The 21327-nt window shown below is 40.4% G+C and overlaps 1 protein-coding gene across 1 annotated transcript; it reads left to right on the forward strand.

Moving 5' to 3' along the window:
- On the forward strand, window positions 15624-20558 carry LOC109233593. Its single transcript, XM_019399477.1, has 5 exons — window positions 15624-15671; window positions 17925-18563; window positions 18672-18867; window positions 19221-19382; window positions 19774-20558. Exons 1-5 carry the CDS (start codon window positions 15624-15626, stop codon window positions 20556-20558), a joined length of 1830 nt encoding a protein of 609 aa, XP_019255022.1.

The following is a 21327-nucleotide window of genomic DNA, read 5'->3' on the forward strand; positions in this document are numbered from 1 at the left end:
TTCTTCTCAATCAAGTACTTGAGAGCTGCATGATCAGTGTATACAATTACCTTAGAGCCAATCAGGTATGATCTAAACTTGTCGAAAGCAAACACCACAGCCAACATCTCCTTCTCAGTCACAGTGTAGTTCAGCTGGGCTCCACTAAGCGTTCTACTGTCATAGTAGATTGGATGCATTAGCTTGTCTTTCCGCTATCCCAGCACTGCTCCCACTGCGTAGTCACTGGCGTCACACATGAGTTAGAATGGTTTCTCCCAGTCGGGGGCAACAATGATGGGTGCTGTGACCAACCTCTTTTTCAACTCCTCGAATGCTACCTTGCAATTATTAGAAAACAATAAGGGGTGATCTTTTTCTAACAACTTACAGAGAGGGTTGGCAATTTTTAAAAAGTCTCTTATGAATCTCCGGTAGAAACCAGCATGCCCGAGGAAGCTCCTGATTGCCTTGACTGAAGTTGGGGGTGGCAGCTTTGCTATCACGTCAACTTTAGCGCGATCCTCCTCGATTTATTTACTTGATACCCGTAGTCCCAAGACTATGCCCTTTTGTACCATGAAATGGCACTTCTCCCAATTAAGAACCAGGTTAGTCTCAATACATCGTTTCAGCACACAGGTCAGATTTATAAGGCACTCATCGAATGAGTTCCTCACCACTGAGAAATCATCCATTAATACCTCCATTATGTCCTCTACCATGTAAGTGAATATGGCCATCATGCACCTTTGAAATGTGGCGGGTGCATTGCATAGACCAAACATCATCCTTCGAAAAGCATAAATGCCATATGGGTAAGTGAAGGAGGTCTTTTCTCTATCCTCTGGTGCAATGGAGATTTGATTGTACCCTGAGTACCCATCCAGGAAATAGAAGTAAGACCTCTCTGCCAATCTGTCTAGCATCTGATCAATGAAAAGAAGTGGGAAGTGATCTTTCTGGGTGGCCAGATTTAACTTTTTGTAGTCCATGCAAATTCTCCAGCCCGTGACGGTTCTCGTAGAGATCAGTTCATTATTATCTTTTTTTACCACCGTCATGCCACCCTTCTTAGGCACACATTGCACCGGGCTAACCCAGCTGCTGTCAGAGATTGAGAAAATGATTTCCGCATCCAACCACTTTATCACTTCTTTCTTCACCACTTCCTTCATGTTGGGGTTCAGCCTTCTTTGGTGTTCCCTGGAAGGTTTGTGTCCTTCTTCCAGCAGAATTTTATGCATACAATAGGCCGGGCTGATCCCCTTAATGTCTGCCATGGTCCACCCAATGGCAGTCTTACACTCCTTGAGTACCTGCAAAGTTGTTGTGTCTGCACATCTAACAAACTAGATGAGATAATAACAGGTAATGTGGAGTTAGGTCCTAGGAACTCATACCTGAGATGGGCGGGCAGTGGCTTCCATTCCAGCTTTGGTGGTTCTTCTATGGAAGGCTTGGCTGGAGGAGTTTCTCTATTTTCTAAGTGCAGGGGCTCAAATTCAAGAGTTCTATCCTAGAACCCTCTGCCCTCTAAAGCCAACACCCATTCTGCTAGTTCTTCCCTATTCACCTCATCTAAATTTACCAGACATGCGGCAAGAGGGTCCTCAATAGTCAGCATCTCATCATCAGCTTCTACGATTACATCCACGGCATCAATAAGCGAACAATTGGCGAATTCACTTGGTCGCCTCATTGATTTCTGCACATTGAATGTTATCTCTTCATCCTTTAACCTCATCTTGAGCTCCCCAGTCTCACATTCAAAGAGAGCTCTCTCAGTGGCCAAGAATGGCCTTCCCAAGATTATGGGAATCTCTTCATCCACCTTGCAATCTAGAATCACAAAATCTGCAGGGAACACAAATTTGCCTACCTGAATCAGCACATCATCCATGATACCAGAGGGTCTTTTCACGGTCTTGTCCGCCAGCTACAACAACATCGAAGTGGGTCTAGCTCTTCCAATCCCCAACCTCTTATAGATCGCTAGGGGCATAAGATTTATGCTAGCCCCCAAATCACAAAGTGCTTTGGTGAAAGCAAAGTTACCAATAGTGCAGGGAATTGTGAAACTCCCTGGGTCAGATAGCTTCTCAACAATTGGTCTAGTTACCACCGCACTGCAGGTCTGAGTAAGAGTCACTGTGGCCAAGTCTTGGAAATCTAATTTTCGGGACATCAAGTCCTTCATCATTTTTGCATAACCAGGCATCTCTTTCAAAGCATCAATCAATGGAATATTTACCTGGATTTGTTTCTGCATCTCCAAGAATTTCTTGTATTGTTCCTCTTTTTGGTACTTGGCCAGCCTCTGTGGGAATGGTGCGGGAGGTCTCTTCTTCCCAATGATTTGGGACTGCTCTTTTTCAGCTGCCACCTCAACTACCGGTTCCTCGGCTGTCTCAGCTTCTTTCTCAGCCTCAATCTGTATGTTATGTTCTTCCCGGGCAGGCTGTACTGTTACCTCTGTCAGTTTCGTTGACTTATCTAGCTCAATGGGCACTGGTATAAGTGTCTCAGCCTGTCTGCTTTCTCGAGCCATCTCTTGCTCCAAGTCTAAGTCTCTGCCATTACGTAGACTCACTGTCATCAGCTGCTTCGGGCCTTGATCTTTTGGATTTATTTGAGTGTCTGCAGGTAATGTCCCATGAGGATGATTATTCAAAGACATCGAAATCTGTCCCATCTGCACTTCAATGTTCTTGATAGCTGAATCATGTGCATCTACTCTTTCACTGATTTTTGCATTTGACCCAATAACCTGCTGCATCACTGCCTCGAGTCTAGCAAACCCATCTTCAGCCGTCCACCATGCTGCTGCTGAGGAGGGTGATACCCCTGCTGCCGATTTTGATTATTATATCCCTGTGGCCTTTGATAAGGCGCCATATTATTGTAAGGTCTTATACCTCCCATGTTTCCATTATTGAGATGTGGCTGGACTGGCCAGCAATGGCTGCTAATGTTGGCCCCAATTTTGACCACCCTGTCTCTGGCCTCCATAGTTAGACACATAATTCATGTCCTCAGGGTAGTGATGATGATCACTTTTTACATTCCACTGGTTACCAATTGGCTGACTAATGCAAGATGTGCATAAGCCCCCATTGGTAGTATCAACAATGTGTACCTGCTGCTTCTGCCCTGACTCTTCCACCTTTTTGGTGAGTATACTCATATGTGTCATTAATGTAGCCATGTTTTCAGCAAAAGTGTTAGATGGATCTAAGGGCATGGAGTGAACCACTGGAGTGATAGGTGCGTTCCTGGTTGTCCACCCCGAATTCTGTGCCATCTTATCAAGCAGACTGTGGCTTTCTCTCCATGTTTTGCTCAAAAATGCTCCACCAGTTGAAGCATCAACATTACCCTTCACGCCATCTGCCAAACCCATGTAGAACCGCTACCCCAACATCTGTTCTGGAATACCGTGGTGTGGACACATAACCAACATCCCTTTGAATCGTTCCCATGTTTCTTGTAGTGTCTCCATTGGTTTCTGTTTGAAACTCAAAATTTCATCAATTTGTTGAGCAGTCTTGTTGGATGGATGAAACTTGTTCACAAATTGCTTGACTAGTTCCTCCCAAGTCGTTATGGAATTAATGGGGAGTGAGTTTAGCCAAGTCTGGGCAGCTCCTGTCACTGAGAATGGAAACAACAATAGCTTTATTGCTTCCTGAGTTACGTTGGGATGCCTTTGAGTTTGGCATATTGACAAGAAATTCTTCAAGTGTTGTTGAGGATCTTCGATTTGTGACCCCGAAAATAGTCCCTTGTTTTGCAACAAGTGCAGCATGTTGTTCGTGATTTGAAACGATTCAGCCTGTATCTGCGGGACTAAAATCACTGTGGCCAAATTCTCTGTTGTGGGTTGTGCCCAGTCATATAGAGCAGCCTCTGGCACAAGAGGTGCCACTGGCGCTAATGGTGCAGCTGGGTCTACCACGTCGTCCCCCATGTCTGGTGCGAATTGTTCAATTGTTTGTTGTTGTTTGTTTTTCCGGTTGGCCCGATTCAAGGCCTTGAAAACTTTCGCAGGATCTGATAATGCTTCAAATACTTCACCAGTTCTCGATGAGTTTCTAGGCATGCACCTGTGCAACCAAGTAAACAGACGTTAAAATTTCAATGTAAAGATTTGAAGTGAAGAAAACTGACTACACTAAGAATTTTTGTATTTCTTTCAATGGTAATTGATAACACCGTTAATTCTCCGGCAACGGCGCCAAAATTTGATCACGCCCAATTGTACCTTATAAAAAGGACTAAACGGACGTTGAAAATATAATCTGAGTATTTAGCCCAGAGTCGAACCCATAAGGAATTAACCTATCAATTACTCTCATTAGACTTACGAAATTCTACATAATCAACTTCCCAAACATTTTAAATAACAATTGAGTATGTTTCTACTAACTAAGACTGACTGTAATTAAGCAACTAAAGACTAACTATGATTAATTTGTAAACAATTAAGAGAAGGATCTAAGGTTATGATTTCCCCTATTGATGGAATCCCTTCTGGTTATGTTTCACATAGAATTGCCCAATCGTCTCTATCAATCATGAGCACTCTTATTACCGTAAATCTCTCCTGAGTAATCACGAAAATTTACTAGATGCACTCTCCCGAGTTATGCTAGTTGGCTTTGTTTATTACAGCTCACTTTAGATTGCACCCAAAGCTTCGTTATCCCTAATCCCGCCTTTAAACCCTCGGTTATTGATCCCTCATATACTTTGGGAGTGGTGTTGTTCTACAATTACCTAAATATGAACTCTCTCCTGAGTTATGCACACTAAATATGCACAACTAATTGAGGATCCTATCAATTAACTACAACAAGAATGCAGTTGAACAAATAGAGAATAAAGTGGGCAACTATATTAACATAACAAGAAGTTCATCCTTCAATAGGTTCCATCAAAACCCTAGATTAAGGAATTAGCTACTCATAACCAAACAAGATAAAACTACTAAATTGTTCATAATGTGCAATTGAAATAATAAAGAAAAGATAGAAAAACTCTAATGGTTGGTTGCTCTTTTCACACTTGTTCTTGCCTTCACAATAGTCTAAAAACAAGCCTTCTTTTTCTTGGGTGAGCTTCTTGAGTTTATAAGGGTTTGGAATAAGTTTTTCCCGATTTACACTTTGGTCCCGAAAGTTCTGGGCAGCTACATAGTTCACCGCGGCCGCGGAAAAATGCGGCGCGACCGCGGTGAGAGCCTATCATTCTGCCTCGCTTCATTAGCTTACCGCGGTCCAGCCGCAGTCGCGGTGGCTCAAGCCCAGTCCTCTTTTTTTGCTTCTTTCCGCTCGGGTGATTCTTGATTGGCCTTTTTTTCCACATTATTGACTCCAGAACACTCCATAATTTTTCCTAACTTGGATTAATCCCTGCGAAGCAAAAGAACACCAATTAGAGCATTTTGTTATCATTTAGCCTTTCAAACAACAATAAAGCATGGTACATTTAGGGTGTAAATATCGTCTATATAGCCTATTATCAGTCATTATTGATAGGCCGGCATAATTTGATGTAGTTCGGGTCCGGACTCCCGGTCCCATATAGATGGCGTAGACTATTGCACATAAATCTTAGAATTGGATGGAATTCCAATTTTACGACCCTAAAATGCCAAAACATGAGAAACAATCATGGTTAGGCGATGACTAATATTTCTTAGGTCATTTTTATGAAACGGCAAAATTTTAGGAGATACAGGTTTGGTCGCCTAGGCCCATACAGATGGCGTGGGCTATAAACCATGAAAATTTGGGTATCTGGCAAAAATTTTGTTTTATGACCCAAAAACGCAAAAAAATAAGAAAAGTCATGGCGAGGCAATGACAAATGTTCCATAGGTCATTTTGTATGGGACAACCAAATTTTTAGGCGATTTGGGTCCGAACGCCCAGACCCAAGCAGATAACGTGGGCTATAGCAAAAATCTGGAAAATAGGGTAAAATTCCAGTTTTATGGCTCTAAAATACCAAAAAATAAGGAACGGTCATGGCGAGGCAATGACTATTGTTCCTTAGGTCATTTTTGATGGACTAAATTTTTTTTATATGATCCGGGTATGGACGCCCAGACCCATGCAGAGTGGGTAATGGCACATAAAAATCTGGAAATCGGGCGAAATTCTAGTTCTATGGCCCTAAACTGCAAAAAAAGAGGAACGATCATGGAGAGGTGATGACTAATGTTCCTTAGATCATTTTGATGATTTTTAAGAAATTTTAGGTGATTCGGGTCCGGTGTGGGCTATACCATAGGAAAATCTAGGAATCGGGCAGAATTCCTATTTTATAGCCCTAAAATGCCAAAAAACATGGAACGGTCATGGCGAGGTGATAACTAATGTTCCTTAGGTCATTTTTGATGTGCCGGTAAAATTTTAGGCGATCCAGTTCCGGACGCCCAGACCTATGCAGATGGCGTGGGCGCATACGAAAATCTGAGAATCGGGCAAAATTCTAATTTTATGGCCCTAAAATGTCAAAAATGTGGAACGGTCTTGGAGAGGCAATGACTAATATTCCTTAGGTCGTTTTTGATGGACCGATAACATTTTAGGCGTTTCGAGTCTAGACGCCCAGACCCATGTAGATGGTGTGGGTTATAGCACATGAAATCTGGGAATTGGGCGAAATTCTAGTTTTATGGCGCTAAAACTCCAAAAAAATGAGGAACGTTCATTACTAGGCGATGAATAATGTTCCTTAGATTGTTTACTATGTGCCGACAGAATTTTAGGTCATTCGAGTCTGGTCGCCCGGACCCATGCAGTTGGCCTGAGATATAGTGCCCGAAAATCTGAAAGTCAGGCAAAATTTCAATTTTATTGCCCTAAAATGCCAAAAAACAATAAACAGTCATAGTAAGGCAATGACTAATGTTCCTTATGTCATTTTATATATGCTGAATAGAGTTTAGGCGATTCGAGTCTGGTCGCCCGGGCCCATGCTGAAGGCATGGCCTGTAGCACTCGAAAATCTAGGAATCAATCGGAATTCCAGTTTTATGGCTCTAAAACACCAAAAAACGAGAAAAGGTTATGGCGAGGTGTTGACTAATGGTCCTTAGGTTATTTTTTATGGGCCTACAAAATTTTAAGTAATTCGGGGCCGGACGTCGGACCCATGCAGATGGCTTGGGCTATAGTACATGAAAATTTGGAAGTCGGGCGGAATTCCAATTATATGGCTCCATTTCAAGATCTAGGATAGTTGCTAAGCTCAAAATTGTTCGAAAAGAAGTCATTTTGACAACAGGTGCGAATTTTTTTTCAAAATCAATACCTTTCTTTTGTTCGAAGCCTTTAACCACCAATCGAGCTTTGTATCTGACCAACTTTCCATTTCCATCTTTCTTGAGTTTAAAGACCCATTTGTATTTGAGTGGTCTTTTACCATTTGGAAGTTCAACCAGCTTGTACATGCCATTTTTCTGTAGAGATTCCATCTCTTCTTGCATGGATTTTATCCACTAGTTCTTATCTGGATGATACAACACCTCCTTAAGACTTTTTGGCTCCCCCTCATCACTAATGATGACATACTCTGTGGAAGGCTACCTGCATGACTCTACCCTTGGCCTTTCTGAGCTCCTCAGAGGTTGAGGTTGTTCTTCTCCCTGAGTGGGGTGCTCTACTTTCTCGACACCATCATCAAGTTGCTCCCCCTGCTCAATAACCTCACCAGGTTGCTCCCCCTGCTCGACAACCTCGTCGGTTGTATTTTCTACACTTGTTGGATAGTTAGAAGAAGAAGGAATGGTAACAAGGTTAGGGATTAAACCATTTTTTGTCTTCTCTGACTGATCATCTACAGCTCCAACTTTACTTTCTCGGAAGCTTTTGTTTCTCTAGTTAAAAACCAATTTCACACAACCATAAAGTCAATCAGATCAAATAATGATTTAGAATTCACTAGTGCAGAAGCAATCTCTTTCTTCCAAGATCAAGGCATTGTCCACCAAAGAACTTGTCCATATACACCACAACAGAATGGTGTAGTTGAAAGGAAGCATAGGTATCTTTTAGAGACATCTAGGGCACTCTTATTTCAGTCAAAGTTGCTTGTGAGGTATTGGGGAGAGTGTATTCTAACAGCTACATACCTGATAAACAGACTACCACTTCCTATCTCAGCAACAAATGTCTTTTTGAACTTCTGTACCAGAAAAGGCCAAGCTACTCTCACCTTAGGAGTTTTGGCTGCATGTGTTTTCCTCCCATACCAAAAACACATAAGGACAAGTTTGAACATGTTTTTGTTGGATACCCTTTTGACACCAAAGGCTATAAAGTGCTAAATCTGGAATCCAAAAGAATCCACATATCTAGAGATGTAATCTTTCGTGAAGACATTTTCCCTTTTGCCATTTCTCCTACTATTGGTTCCTTCTCTTCAACCATCCATTCAATTCCCTTCATCACTGACCTACATACCGATGCTCTTCAATCCACAACAGACACTCGACTTAGCTCAGACAACGTTGACACTGCATCTGATAAGTCTACCCTCGATCACTTTGTAGGTTCCTTTTCGGAACCACAACCTTCTAACTCTCCTATTGTCACCTCTCAAGACTTACCTGACAACACCTTACAAGATCCTTCAACAATTCTAGAACCTAGGAATCTAGGAGACAACACAAGCTTCCCACTCCTTGCAAGATTATATTTACACTGTACCTCAATTGAAATCCACTCCTTCTTCTGTAACTAATGATAAATCAACATCCCTCACTTCTCTTAATGCCTTATTTTCCTTAATCAGTCATATCTCACCTGCATCCTTAATCCATGATAGTCAATTACTTGTGATGAATGTTTGCGATGACTGTGAACCATCTTCATATGAGGAAGCTGCACTCAATCCAGCATGGCAAGCAGCAATGACTCGGGAGTTTGAGGTATTACATGCAAATCATACATGGGATGTTGTACCCCTGCCAAGTGGAAAATAAGCCATTAGCTGCAAATGGGTTTATAAGATAAAGCACAAAGCTGATGTAATAGTGGAAAGATTCAAAGCTAGGTTGGTAATGAAGGGCTATACTCAACAAGAAGGCATAGACTACACTGATACCTTCAGCCCTGTTGTAAAGATGATAACAGTGAGAGCTCTTATAGCCACAGCAGTAAAGAAATAGTGGCAAATTTTCCAGTTGGATGTAAACAATGCTTTCCTCCATGGGGATCTACATGAGGAGGTGTATATGCAAATGCCACCAGGGTTAGAAACTGATTCTCCAGGCTTGGTCTGCAAGTTGAACAATTCATTATATGGCCTTAAACAGGCAAGCAGACAATGGTACTCTAAGTTGACTGAAGTTCTATGCTCAAGGGGATATGTGTACTCCTTAAATGATTATTCCCTTTTCCACAAAAAGACATAATACTCCACAATTTTATATAGATGTGTATGCAGATGATGTCATTGTTACTGGAACAGATCTTTTAGAGATTGTTCAGCTCAAACTTTTCTTACATGATCAACTTAAGATCAAAGATCTGGGAAGGCTACATTATTTCCTTGGCCTAGAGGTTTTGTATACAGCTGATGGTGTGATCATCTCACAAAGGAAGTTTGCTCTGGACATGCTTAAGGAATATGACTGCCTCTCCTACAGTAGTCTCTCTACTCCTCTTGATCCCAATGAGAAGTTGAGGGCCAAAGAGGGAAAACCATTGTCATATCCTACATATTACATAAAACTTGTGGGAAAGTTAAACTTCCTCACAAACACCAGATTAGACATAGCCTTCAGTGTAAATATCTCAGTCAATTCATGCAGGATCCTAGAGAACCATATTTGAAGGTTGCCTTCCATCTGCTTAGGTATTTGAAAAGTGATCCCACTCTAGGAATTTTTCTGTACAATGATTCTGACTGTAGTTTGAAGGGATGCTGTGACTCAGATTGGGCAGCCTGCCCAGATTTTAGGAGATCAGTTACAGGATACATAGTCCTATTGGGGAACAGTCCAATTTGTTGGAAATCCAAGAAACAAGAAACAATTTCCTTATCATTCTGCAGAAGCAAAATACAAGTCTTTGAGGAAAGTTGTAGGGGAACTGACTTGGTTGTGCAGACCTTTTGATGAACTTACTATCTCTTATCCTAAGCCAGTCTCAGTCTTTTGTGAAAGCCAATCTGCTTGCACATAGCTAGAAATCCTATTTTCCATGAAAGAACTAAACATATCGAAGTCGACTGTCATTTTGTGAGAGACAAGCTTCATGAGGGCCTCATCTCCTTACATCACATTCCTACTGGTGCTCAACTAGCAGATGTACTTACCAAAGCTCTCACTGGTGTCAAACATTTTTCCCCCTTAAACAATTTGGATATGAAACCCTTCTCCAACTTGGGGGGGGGGGGGTATTGAGATGTATTTATATTTCATGCTTTTTATACGTTGTACCTTTAGTTTTACGTATTGTACAGTTAGTTAGTGTTAATTAGTGGCTCAACTTAGCTGTCAATTAGCTGTTAGTTAGAGTTAGTTAATTTCGTCCTGTACTTGTGTGTATATATACACTGTTACATAGCAATACAAAAGCAGTAGTTCATTTTCTCATTTCTAAGATCAGTCTTCTTCCCCTTCCTCACGCGAAGTTTCTAGAGCTCTTCAATGGAGCTCAGTCGAGGGATAATTCACTCGTTCATGGTGTAAATTAACAGTTGCATCGTATACTTGCTTCCAAAACTATCAGGGATTTTCTCTAGGTTTCAACACCATTGAGCAAGTACTTTCTGTAGGTTGGGATACGAATCACCAGAGGCACTCCATTATGAAATTCTAAAGTTTAAGGTTAGGAAACTCCCCATCTTTAACGTCCCGCTCCCTCCCTCTGCAGGTATTTCCTTCTAGTTTCAGAACTTCAAGATTGGACAATTTGCCAATGGTTAAGATTTTTACTCTAGGGGAGTTCAAGACATGCTAAAGTTAATTTTTTTATGTTTGACGGATATGTAAAGTCTTCAATGTTGGATGTGTGTGAACAAACTCCTACATGAAAAGTAGAAAGGAAAAAGATTCTACTTATAAGAAGTTTGATACTCTTAATGGTGTGAGGCATTTTGGGTAAAATCGTGCGGGCTTGGCCCAAAGCGAACAATATCACACACGCCATGTTAAGAGTATCTTTGGACCGTTTTGCTCCAACATTCAAAACTATAGGAATATGCCAATTCCCTTGAGACACCAATCTTGAGTGATTTCAGTCGACTGAGAGAGTCAAAAGCAGAAAAGAAATGTAAAAATTGTGTGGGATAGCCACTTTTTAAAGTGGTATTTAGTTTTTATCCAGCAATTTCAATGCTTAGCAATAGTAGCCACTAGTCTATTAAAATTAATATGAAAAGACTGTGTTGCCCTTTATTCTATCTCTTTCATGTTAGGGAGAAGAACTGTGCCGCCGTCTGTGAGACGGCGACTGCCGTGGACTCCGCCAACGTCTATGATCTTGATTGTAGACTAACACATATCAGTAACTTATTCTCTTCATCATTATCGCACTCTTTATCATCCTCATCCTTTGTATTCTCAGAATCATCATTAGACAAATTATCTTGGGACACTAAATCGTCGTCACTTGTATTTTCATCAGACTAGTAATGAAAAGGTTATGTAGATTTGTCTTATCAATATTGCATCCAAGCCAAATCTGACATCAATCTTATATGTAAATTGTAATTAATATTATTATTATTATTATTATTATTATTATTATTATTATAATTATATTTTGTGAAAAAATACAAATAACATTTGGTTTCTACTACATTATGGATCCTGAACTTACAGATACAAGTTCAAAAGTTAAGGACACTTGGTTCTGAACTTCGAGTTCCAAGTTTAAAGGTTAAGGACACTTGGTCCTGAATTTAGAATTACAAGTTCCAAAGTTAAGGACACTTGGTCCTGAACTTAGAATTACAAGATCAAAAGTTAAGGACACTTGGTCCTGAACTTAGACTAACAAGCTCAAAAGTTAAGGACAATAGGCCCTGAAGTCCTGAACTTAGACTAACAAGCTCAAAAGTTAAGGACAATAGGTCCTGAACTTAGGCTAAGAAGACCAAAAGTTAAGGACAATAGGTCATGAACTTATACTAACAAGCTCAAAAGTTAAGGACAATAGGTCCTCAACTTAGACTAACAAGCTCAAAAGTTAAGGACACTTGGTCCTGAACTTACAGTTACAAGTTCAAAAGTTAAGGACACTTGTTCCTGAACTTAGACTAACAAGCTCAAAAGTTAAGGACAATAGGTCCTGAACTTAGACTTACAAGTTCAAAAGTTAAGGACAAGTAGTCCTTAACTTAGAGTTACAAGAACAGAACTTAAGGATAGGTGGTCCAGAATTTCAAGTTCCAAGTTCAAAAGTTAAGGACATGTAGTCCTGAAGTCCTGAACTTAGAGTTGCAAGTTCAAAAGTTAAGGACACTTGGTCCTGAACTTTTATGAGCAGAAAGGTGTTTTCGTCCGGGCAGGTAAAGTTTATTAAAGCAGTGGCTAAAGACTAAAGATATTTTAAACAGTGGCTTAAAAGTAAATACATGTGTTATTAGTGGCTAACCGTGCACTTCCCCCCAATTATTGACAATTGAGCTTTTCAAGATTGGGTAATACAGAATTTAAATGGAAAGTCTTTTTTTCTTCCTTCTCCTACTCCTAAAGAAGAAGGAAATGTGGAATAATTTTAGGAACTTACGCTTCAATACTCATACATCAAGTCTTATATAGATATCAAGACCAAAATTTTGTACATGTTACATTATTCAGTCTCATATCCATCTTTTTTCCCTACAATTTTTTTCATGTACAAATACTTTGAGAAATTGAGTTTTTTCCATTCAAACTTCAGGACACAGTGTCATGCGGTTGAGTTCTTAATTCAAACTTCAGGACGCATTTCTCATAAGTTAATAGCCATGTAAAGTGGAAGGATAAGGGATGGGAAAATACTAGTAAGAAAAGAGACAATGAAAGTGAAGAAGATAGCATTCGTTTGTCCTGATTCTCAAAAGCATATATAGTAAAAAAAACACATATAAGTCACCTAATACTCAGTATAGATAAATAACGTAAAAGATAGCCTGGTTACGGAGATCGGTGTTTGTGTAGGAGTCTTTGCATTCTGGTTACGAATTCTTGATTTGCTTTACAACATTTGTGTGGCCGGTGATGTGGATGTGCAGACTTGTTACCTGGTGCATGAGATCGTGGAAGTGTATCTCACGGGAAGATTGTATAAGTGTGACATGCAGTCACCTGATTGAATAAAAATTTAGACCAAGTATGAAGATGGTGGTAATATAACTAGTTTGAGAATTTATGCCTGGAGGGCACTCGGTTTATTGGGCTATGGACGGTGGAGGTTTGCTCCGGTTATGATGGTTGTTCTTCTGTGTTATGAGGAAAAGGGGTTATTATGGACCCTTGAAAGGCTATTAGCCTAGTACGGTGCGGTCAGAATCGGCTCAAGGTCGGTTGGTGGATTTAAATATGAATATGGGCTCTATATCAGGCAAGATGTGTTCATTTCAGCATAGCACTCCTTATGGAGGAGTATTCGAACGTTAGATGTTATTTCGTTGTCAGTTATGTCATGTAATACTATATTGAGCCATGTGAGTTGTGAAACAGCTTGATAATTCTCTTACGTGTTGAGGTTCCGCGTAGCGATGGTGTCATGTGAACAGGATGGCTCTTGAAATTCAGATCATATATCGCATCTCAGTTGTGCTTGAGTTTGTAGCGTATGGCGCTATCTGTCTCCCCAGGGATGGTATTATGCACTTAGCGTGCTTGTGGACGATATTCGGTATTTTTGTAGTAATGAGCACTCTAGCTTGGTATGTTCCTTATATAGATTTTATGTGTGGATCGGGTGGCGTGCCGCCACGGGTATGTAGTTTGGATCGAGTTGCGCGCCGCAATAGTGTGATGTTGAGTACAGTCCCTTATACTCTATTTTTGTGTGTCTTGTTTCCCATTTTCCTAAGGAAGATTCATGACACCTTTCGGTTGTCTAATTAGTTACGTGGGTTGAGTAGCCTTTCCAGAGTTCGTTTTCCTTATGTATCACGTTCGAGCTTGTAGCCTATTGGCACGTTGTGGCATCATATGAGACTTTTGGCCATGACTGGGGTGGCTTATTGCCTGAAGCGGTTCATACTGGGTGAGACGAGATTATTGGACCTAGGATCAGTACGGTCTGATTATATGAAGTATATCAAAGAGAAAATACCATTAATTAATTCAAATGAGGTGATGGTTCTTGGCAGGAGTATAGACTTAATGATATGTTGATGCGGCAGTCAGTAATGAATTTCTACACATCTCTTCCATCGCGGCGGTATTGCAAAAGTTGGGGCAAGAATTATATAAGTCATGAGGTGCATTGGGAGCATCAAATTCGTGGAATCTTAGCTATCGTTATCAGAGGATGATATTATGATCATGTGAGTTATGCAGTGCATAGTGTGAATTCAGCAAAGGTATGCAGTCATGTTTTGGTACATCGTGTAGTGATTGTTGCGGTATTCGTAGATCGGAAGCAGGCCCGGCAGAGAATTTCGGGTGTTAGAACTGAGTTCTAAGCTTATTTGTTTGAATAAAAGAGAATATCTTCAAATTTGATCAAGTTAATGTGCTCAACTGAGCTGTGGTAGGACGGGTATGTGCTCAAGGTGTTAAGCAATGATTTCGGATAGCTCCAGTGCAGTTCTTAGCACGTTCAAGGATGAATGTATGTTTAAGTGGGAGAGAATGCAACCAACCGGTCATTTTGAGCTCTAGCACGTCGTTCGGCAGTTTGAGGCCATAAGCAGCTTCACATCAGGTATCACGACTTGTACGCATGGTCAGAATTGAATTCCGAAAAGTTCAGAATTGATCTGGAAAGAAAATTTCTCATTTCGGAAGCTTTTAAGTTGGAGGAATTGACAAGGATTGGATTTTTGAGTAAACCACCTCAGAATGGAGATAAAGGTTCCAGCAGGTTTGTATGATGATTTTGGACTTGGGCGTATGTCCAGATCGGGTTTTGGATGACCCGGGAGTGTTTCAGCGCCTATTGTGGAAGTTAACATTTTGGAAGAATTTCATAAGTTTGGGTTGAAGTGCATTTCAGTGTTATCTATGTCCATTTGGGATTCTGAGTCTGGGAATAGTTCAGTATGGTGTTTCTGGTGTTGGAAGCGCGATCGGAAGTGAATTCAGAGATTCGTGAGTTATTTTGGAGTCATTTGGCTAAAGTTGGAAATTTGAAGGTTTTTGAGAAGCTTGACCGGAAGTGGACTTTTTGATATCGGGGTCGGATTCCGATTTCGGAAGTTGGAGTAGATCTGTAATGTCGAATATGACTTGTGTGCAAAATTTGAGTTCAGTCGCACGTGATTTGATAGGTTTAAGCATCGAAAGTAGAAGTTTTAAATTTTAAAGTTCATCAAGTTTGATTTGGGGTGTGATTCGTGATCCTAGCATTGTTTGATGCGATTTGAAGCCTTGTGCAAGTCTGTATTATGTTTTTAGACTTGTGTGGGCGTTTGGTTTGGAGCCCCGGGGGCTCGGGTGAGTTTCGGAGAAGCTTCGGAGCATTATGTTGAGAAGTGGGATTGCTAATGCTGGTGTGACCGCATTTGCGAAGGTAGGCTCGCATTTGCGAACCTGGGCTGCTGAGGGAAGATCACATTTGCGAGGGAGTTATCGCATTTGCGATGCTGTCCTCTTCGCATTTGCGATGCTTTTGTCGCAAATGCGACCATCGCAGGGGGGGAGCTGGCTTCGCATTTGCGATGCCTTTGTCGCAAATGCGACCATCGCAATTGCGATCCAGAGGTCGCAAATGCGACTTCTACGTCTGGTGCAATGGCTTTTTATTCCGAGACTTAGCCCATTTTCCTCATTTACCACTTGGTCTTAGGCGATTTTTGAGAGCATATGAGAAGGGGTTCCACCATCATCAAGAGATAAGTGGTTTCTTCTAGTTATGGGTTAAATACAAGGATTATATATGGATTTAAACATGTAAAATTGTAGAAATTTAGGCATTTTGAAGAAAAACCTAGAAATTGGTATTTTTGGATTTTGACCACGATCTTGGGCATGGAATTGAGAATAAATTATATATTTGAGTTTGTGAGGTCATGGGTAAACTTTATCTTCAAAAAATTTCGGAATCCGGGCACGTGGGCCCGAGGGCAATTTAGTCAACTTTTCTATTAGGGTTAGGAATTGTTATAAATTAGATTATTATAAGTAATTGGACATGTATTAATGGGTTTACATAATTATTGGACGTCGTGCATCAATTTGAGTCTTCGGAAGGGCGCGGAATGCCGGTTATGGAACTTCGGAGCGAGGTGAGTCTCCTTTCTAACCTTGTAAGAGGGAATTGTCCCCATAGGTGAAATAATTAACGTGTGCCTCTATTTGTGGGGGCTACGTACGCACGAGGTGACGAGAGTTCGTACGTAGCTACTAGCTATGCCTATGTCCGGGTAGTTTTAGGTTTACACCATGCTTTGTTGATATTGTTGTTGACTCTTGTTTATTGTTTGCCTTGAGAAGAAGCGATATTGAGTTTGCTTAGTAAATACTTGAACAGAGTTGAAATTGAGGAATTTGAGATCTTAAAAGTTTTTATTTGAATTTCGTATTTTTTTTTAAAAGAATTGAAGGAATATTATAATAGCTTAAGAAATCTATGTGTAACCGCGTCGCATGTATATTTCGCGAGCGAGGTAATTTTCTTAAAAAGCTACAAGCTGAATTTCCCTTATTTTGAAAAGAATCAAGAAAGAGATATGATTTTAATGTTAAACTTATATTTGACCGCGTCGCAAGTATGATTCGCGAGCGGGGTGATTCCTTAAATTTATATTTTACCGCGGCGCACGTATGATTCGCCAGCGGGGTATTTCCTTCTACTACTCTTATGGGATCGGGCCGTTCGCCTCAGCAGGATTTATGTATCACACTCTCATGGGAGCGGGGCCGTTCGCCTTGGCATTTCCTATATATATATATATATATATATATATATATATATATATATATATATATACTATTCTCATGGAATCATGCGTGATATTTGGCTAGAAGCCAGTGAACCTGGAGGATTCTTTTTCCTGTTTTGAATTATGACAACTTCTTTAAGGAAATCCACCATATATATATGTGTGTGTGTGTGTGTGTGCGCGCGCGCTCCAGTTACGGAGGGAACTTGCTAGCTGAAAACTTGAGTAAAATAAAGAAGAAGAATGTTACTATGTATTTTATACATGCTTATTTCATATAACTTCCTTGTTTCATACTTATTCACTTCTTTATTGTAATGATATTATTGGACCATTAGTAAGTGTCGAAGTCGACCTCTCGTCACTACTTCTTCGAGGTTAGGCGGGATACTTACTGAGTACATGTTATTTTTGTACTCATGCTACACTTGCTGTGCATTTTTTGTTGTACGGGCACATGTACCTCTAGTGCCCTAATGGACGTAGCAGCATGGATGATACAAAGACTTGGGTGAGCTGCACCTCTCGAGACGACCCGCAGCCAGCAGAGTCTCTTTTAGTGTATTGTATTTACTTTATGTCCAAGTTTTTATTCCGGACGGCTATTGTACTTTATTAGATTTTTTTGTAATTGCTCATGCACTTGTGACACCAGGTTCTGGGATAATTTCGGGATTATTCAGTAATTTTGTAAAGACATCATTATTTATTCAGTGAAGTTTATTATTCATTGTTTAATATTTAGCGAAAATGATTTTAAAAATATTAAAACGAGAATTTACTAGTTAAGTGGTGTTGGCTTGCCTGACAGTGGTGTCCAGCGCCATCACAATCCTTAGTGAATTTTGGGTCGTGACATTACTCCTAATTCTCATTTCCAGGGTGACTCTACTTCTTTTCATGTCAATCTGAATAAAAAATCAGCCCCTCCTAGACAGTTTGTCCAGAAAGTCAGTTTTGATCAGAACAAGTCTCCTATTTTATGCAAGTATTGTAAGAAACCTGGACATTTGATTGATAAATTCTATAAGCTCCATGGATTTCCACCAAACTATAAATTCACCAAAGGTAAACGAACTGCTGCAAATGTTGAGGTGCAGAGTTCAGCTTGTGCTTCTGAATATGGACCAGTTTCCACTGAGAGTCCTGTTGATTCTAATTATGTGATTCCTGGTCTGTCTAAGGACCAGTATGATCAGCTTCTGATGTTACTTCAGCAACATCACATTTCAGAGTCTCTCCCTCAGTCTAGTCTGATGGCGTCTGCTAATTTTGCGGGTATAGTTCCTTCCCCTGATTGTGTATGCAAGGTGTCTTATGGTGCATGCATGCTAACTAGAGTTCATGAGTACGCTTGGATAATAGATTCTGGGGCTACTAATCACATGACTTCTAAGAAAGAACTTCTTTTTGATAGTCAACCTTTAGTTGTCCCATATTTGGTCACACTTCCTAATGGATATAAAGTCAAAGTCACTAGCACTGGTTCTCTTCACTTTCTTTCTTTCACACTTCATCATGTACTTTTTGTCCCTAGTTTTCAGCATAATCTTATTTCTTTTCACAAGCTTGTTGCACAATTAGATTGCCTGGTTCTGTTTGGTAAATTTTCATGTTTTCTCATACAGGCCCCTTCAATGAAGAGGCCACTGGAAATTGGTAAACAGGATCATGGGCTATACAAGCTTGTGCAGCCATGTCCACAATCTGATTCTAATGTTCTTGTTGCTGCTTGTAATAGTTTTCCTACTTGTTCTTCTACTTCTATGTCTTCCAATTGTAAATACCATTCTCCATTGGCTGCCATTGGAACTGATAATCATTGTACATACCATTCTGATTTGGATAAAATGGAGATTTTATGGCATAATAGGTTGGCATAATAGGTTGGGGCATATCCCCTTTGTCAGAATGAAGGATATTTCATCCATTTCAAGCAAATTTTCCTCTAAATAGCATTTTACTTGTTGTATTTGTCCCTTAGCTAGGCAACCTAGACTACCCTTTCCTGATAGCTCCATCAAAACTTCTCATCCCTTCCAACTTGTCCATGTGGATACTTGGGGACCATATAGCACTCCTACTTACAATGGCAAATAGACTATAGTATATGATTTCACTAGAGCTACTTGGACACCTTATGGGGTCTAAAAGTAATGCTTTTCCTCTGATTAAAGCTTTTGTTTCCATGGTCAAGACACAATTTCAAACTTGCATTCAAACTATTAGAAGTGATAATGCTCTTGAACTTGGGTCTGGTGCTCTTGTTGGCCAATTCTTTGCTGACAATGGCATTGTTCACCAAACATCTTGCCCACACACACCACAACAAAATAGGGGTAATTTAAAGAAAACATAGGCATTTGTTGGAAACCTCTAGAGCTTTACTCTTTCAATCCAAGTTACCTATTAAGTTTTGGGGTGATTGTGTCCTCACTGCCACTTACCTTATTAATAGATTCCCTTCCAAGTTGCTTGTCAATAAAACTCCTTTTGAATTACTCTTTGGGAAACCCCCTTCATATACTCACATTGGAACCTTTGGTTGTTTGTGTTTCTCCACAATTCCTAAGTGTCACAAGGACAAGTTTCAACCTAGAGTCAATCCTTGTGTTTTTCTGGGATATCCCTTGGCTAAGAAAGGTTATAAACTTTACAACCGAGCTACTAAACTAACCCTTATTTCTAGAGATGTAGTGTTTCATGAGGGTATTTTACCTTTTGCCTCAGTCTCTCCTTCATCTGTTACTTCTACATCATCTACTTCTCTTGTCCCTTTCTCTTCTTATGAGTTTCATTACACCTCTTCTCATGAACCTGATCATGTCTCATCCTCAACACTTGTTGCTTCTCCCTCTTCTTCTCCTATTCCTTCTCCTGTGTCTGATCCTCACTCTGCTCCTGTCCTTGAACCTGCTCCTGCTCCTCCTATTGCCCCTAGTCTGTCTCCACCTCTTGTTAGGAGATACACCAGAAATCATGTTACTCCCAGTCATCTCCAACAGTATGTTTGCAGTCTGCCTCCTTCTCTATGTGGCTCTAGTTCTTCTTCCTTTTGTTCTCAAAGTTCAGTTAGCATTGCTGGCCTGGAACCTCAATCTTACCATCAGGCAGCTTCTATTCCAGCTTGGCAAGGGGCCATGAGAAAGGAATTTGAGGCTCTTGAGGCTAATGATACCTGGTACATTGTTGAGTTACCTCCTGGCAAGAAACCCATAGGTTATAAATGGGTCTATAAGATAAAATATAAAGCTGATGGGTCTATAGAAAGATATAAAGCTAGGTTGGTTGTTAGGGGTGATACACATGTGGATGGTGTAGATTATAATGAAACCTTTTTTCCAGTCATCAAATTTTCTAGTGTTAAATGTCTTATTGTTGTGGCTGTGAAAAGGAATTGGTCTATGTTTCAACTTGATGTAAATAATGCATTTTTGCACGGGGACTTGGATGAGGAGGTCTACATGAAATTTCCCCCTGGTTTGTCTGCTGAGAGTGTTGCTTCATCTGCTTAGTCTTCTAATTTGGTTTGTCATCTTCAAAAATCTTTGTATGGTTTGAGACATGCATCTAGGCTGTGGTATGCCAAGTTGTCTCATGCTTTGTGTTCTAGGGGTTATTTCTATTCTTTGAATGAATATTCCCTTTTCATCAGAAGATCGGGTGGTTCCACTGTCCTCCTTGCCATTTATGTGGATGATATAATACTTACTAGTGATGATTTGGAAGAAATCTCTGCTTTGAAACTCTTCTTGGACAATCAGTTCAAAATCAAGGATCTGGGTGTTCTTAAGTACTCTCTTGGCATAGAAGTGGCCTATCTTCCTTCTGGGCTATTACTCCATCAAAGAAAGTTTATCACAGATCTACTTCATGCATACAATTGTGATATGTTATCTCCTGTGACTGTCCTTTGGATTTGAACTCTAAATTGAAGGCTGCCATGGGTGATCCTCTGCCTTCTCCTGACACTTATAGAAGCTTGGTGGGAAAGTTAAACTTTTTGACTCACACAAGGCCTGACCTATGCTTTGCTGTCCAACATCTCAGCCAGATCCTGCATGCCCCTTGTACTTCCCACATGAAGGTTGCTTTGCATTTACTTCGATACCTCAAAGGTACTTCTGATGTTGGGGTGTTTTATGGAAATTCTCCATCTCTTTCTTTGTCTGCCTTCTGTGATAGTGACTAGGCTGCTTGCCCAGACACTCGAAGATCAGTCACTGGATTTCGCATTCTTCTGGGGGATTCTATCATTGGTTGAAAGGCTAAGAAGCAACATTG

The sequence above is a fragment of the Nicotiana attenuata genome, chromosome 10, assembly GCF_001879085.1.
Source record: "Nicotiana attenuata strain UT chromosome 10, NIATTr2, whole genome shotgun sequence".
NCBI classification, from domain to species: Eukaryota; Viridiplantae; Streptophyta; class Magnoliopsida; order Solanales; family Solanaceae; genus Nicotiana; species Nicotiana attenuata.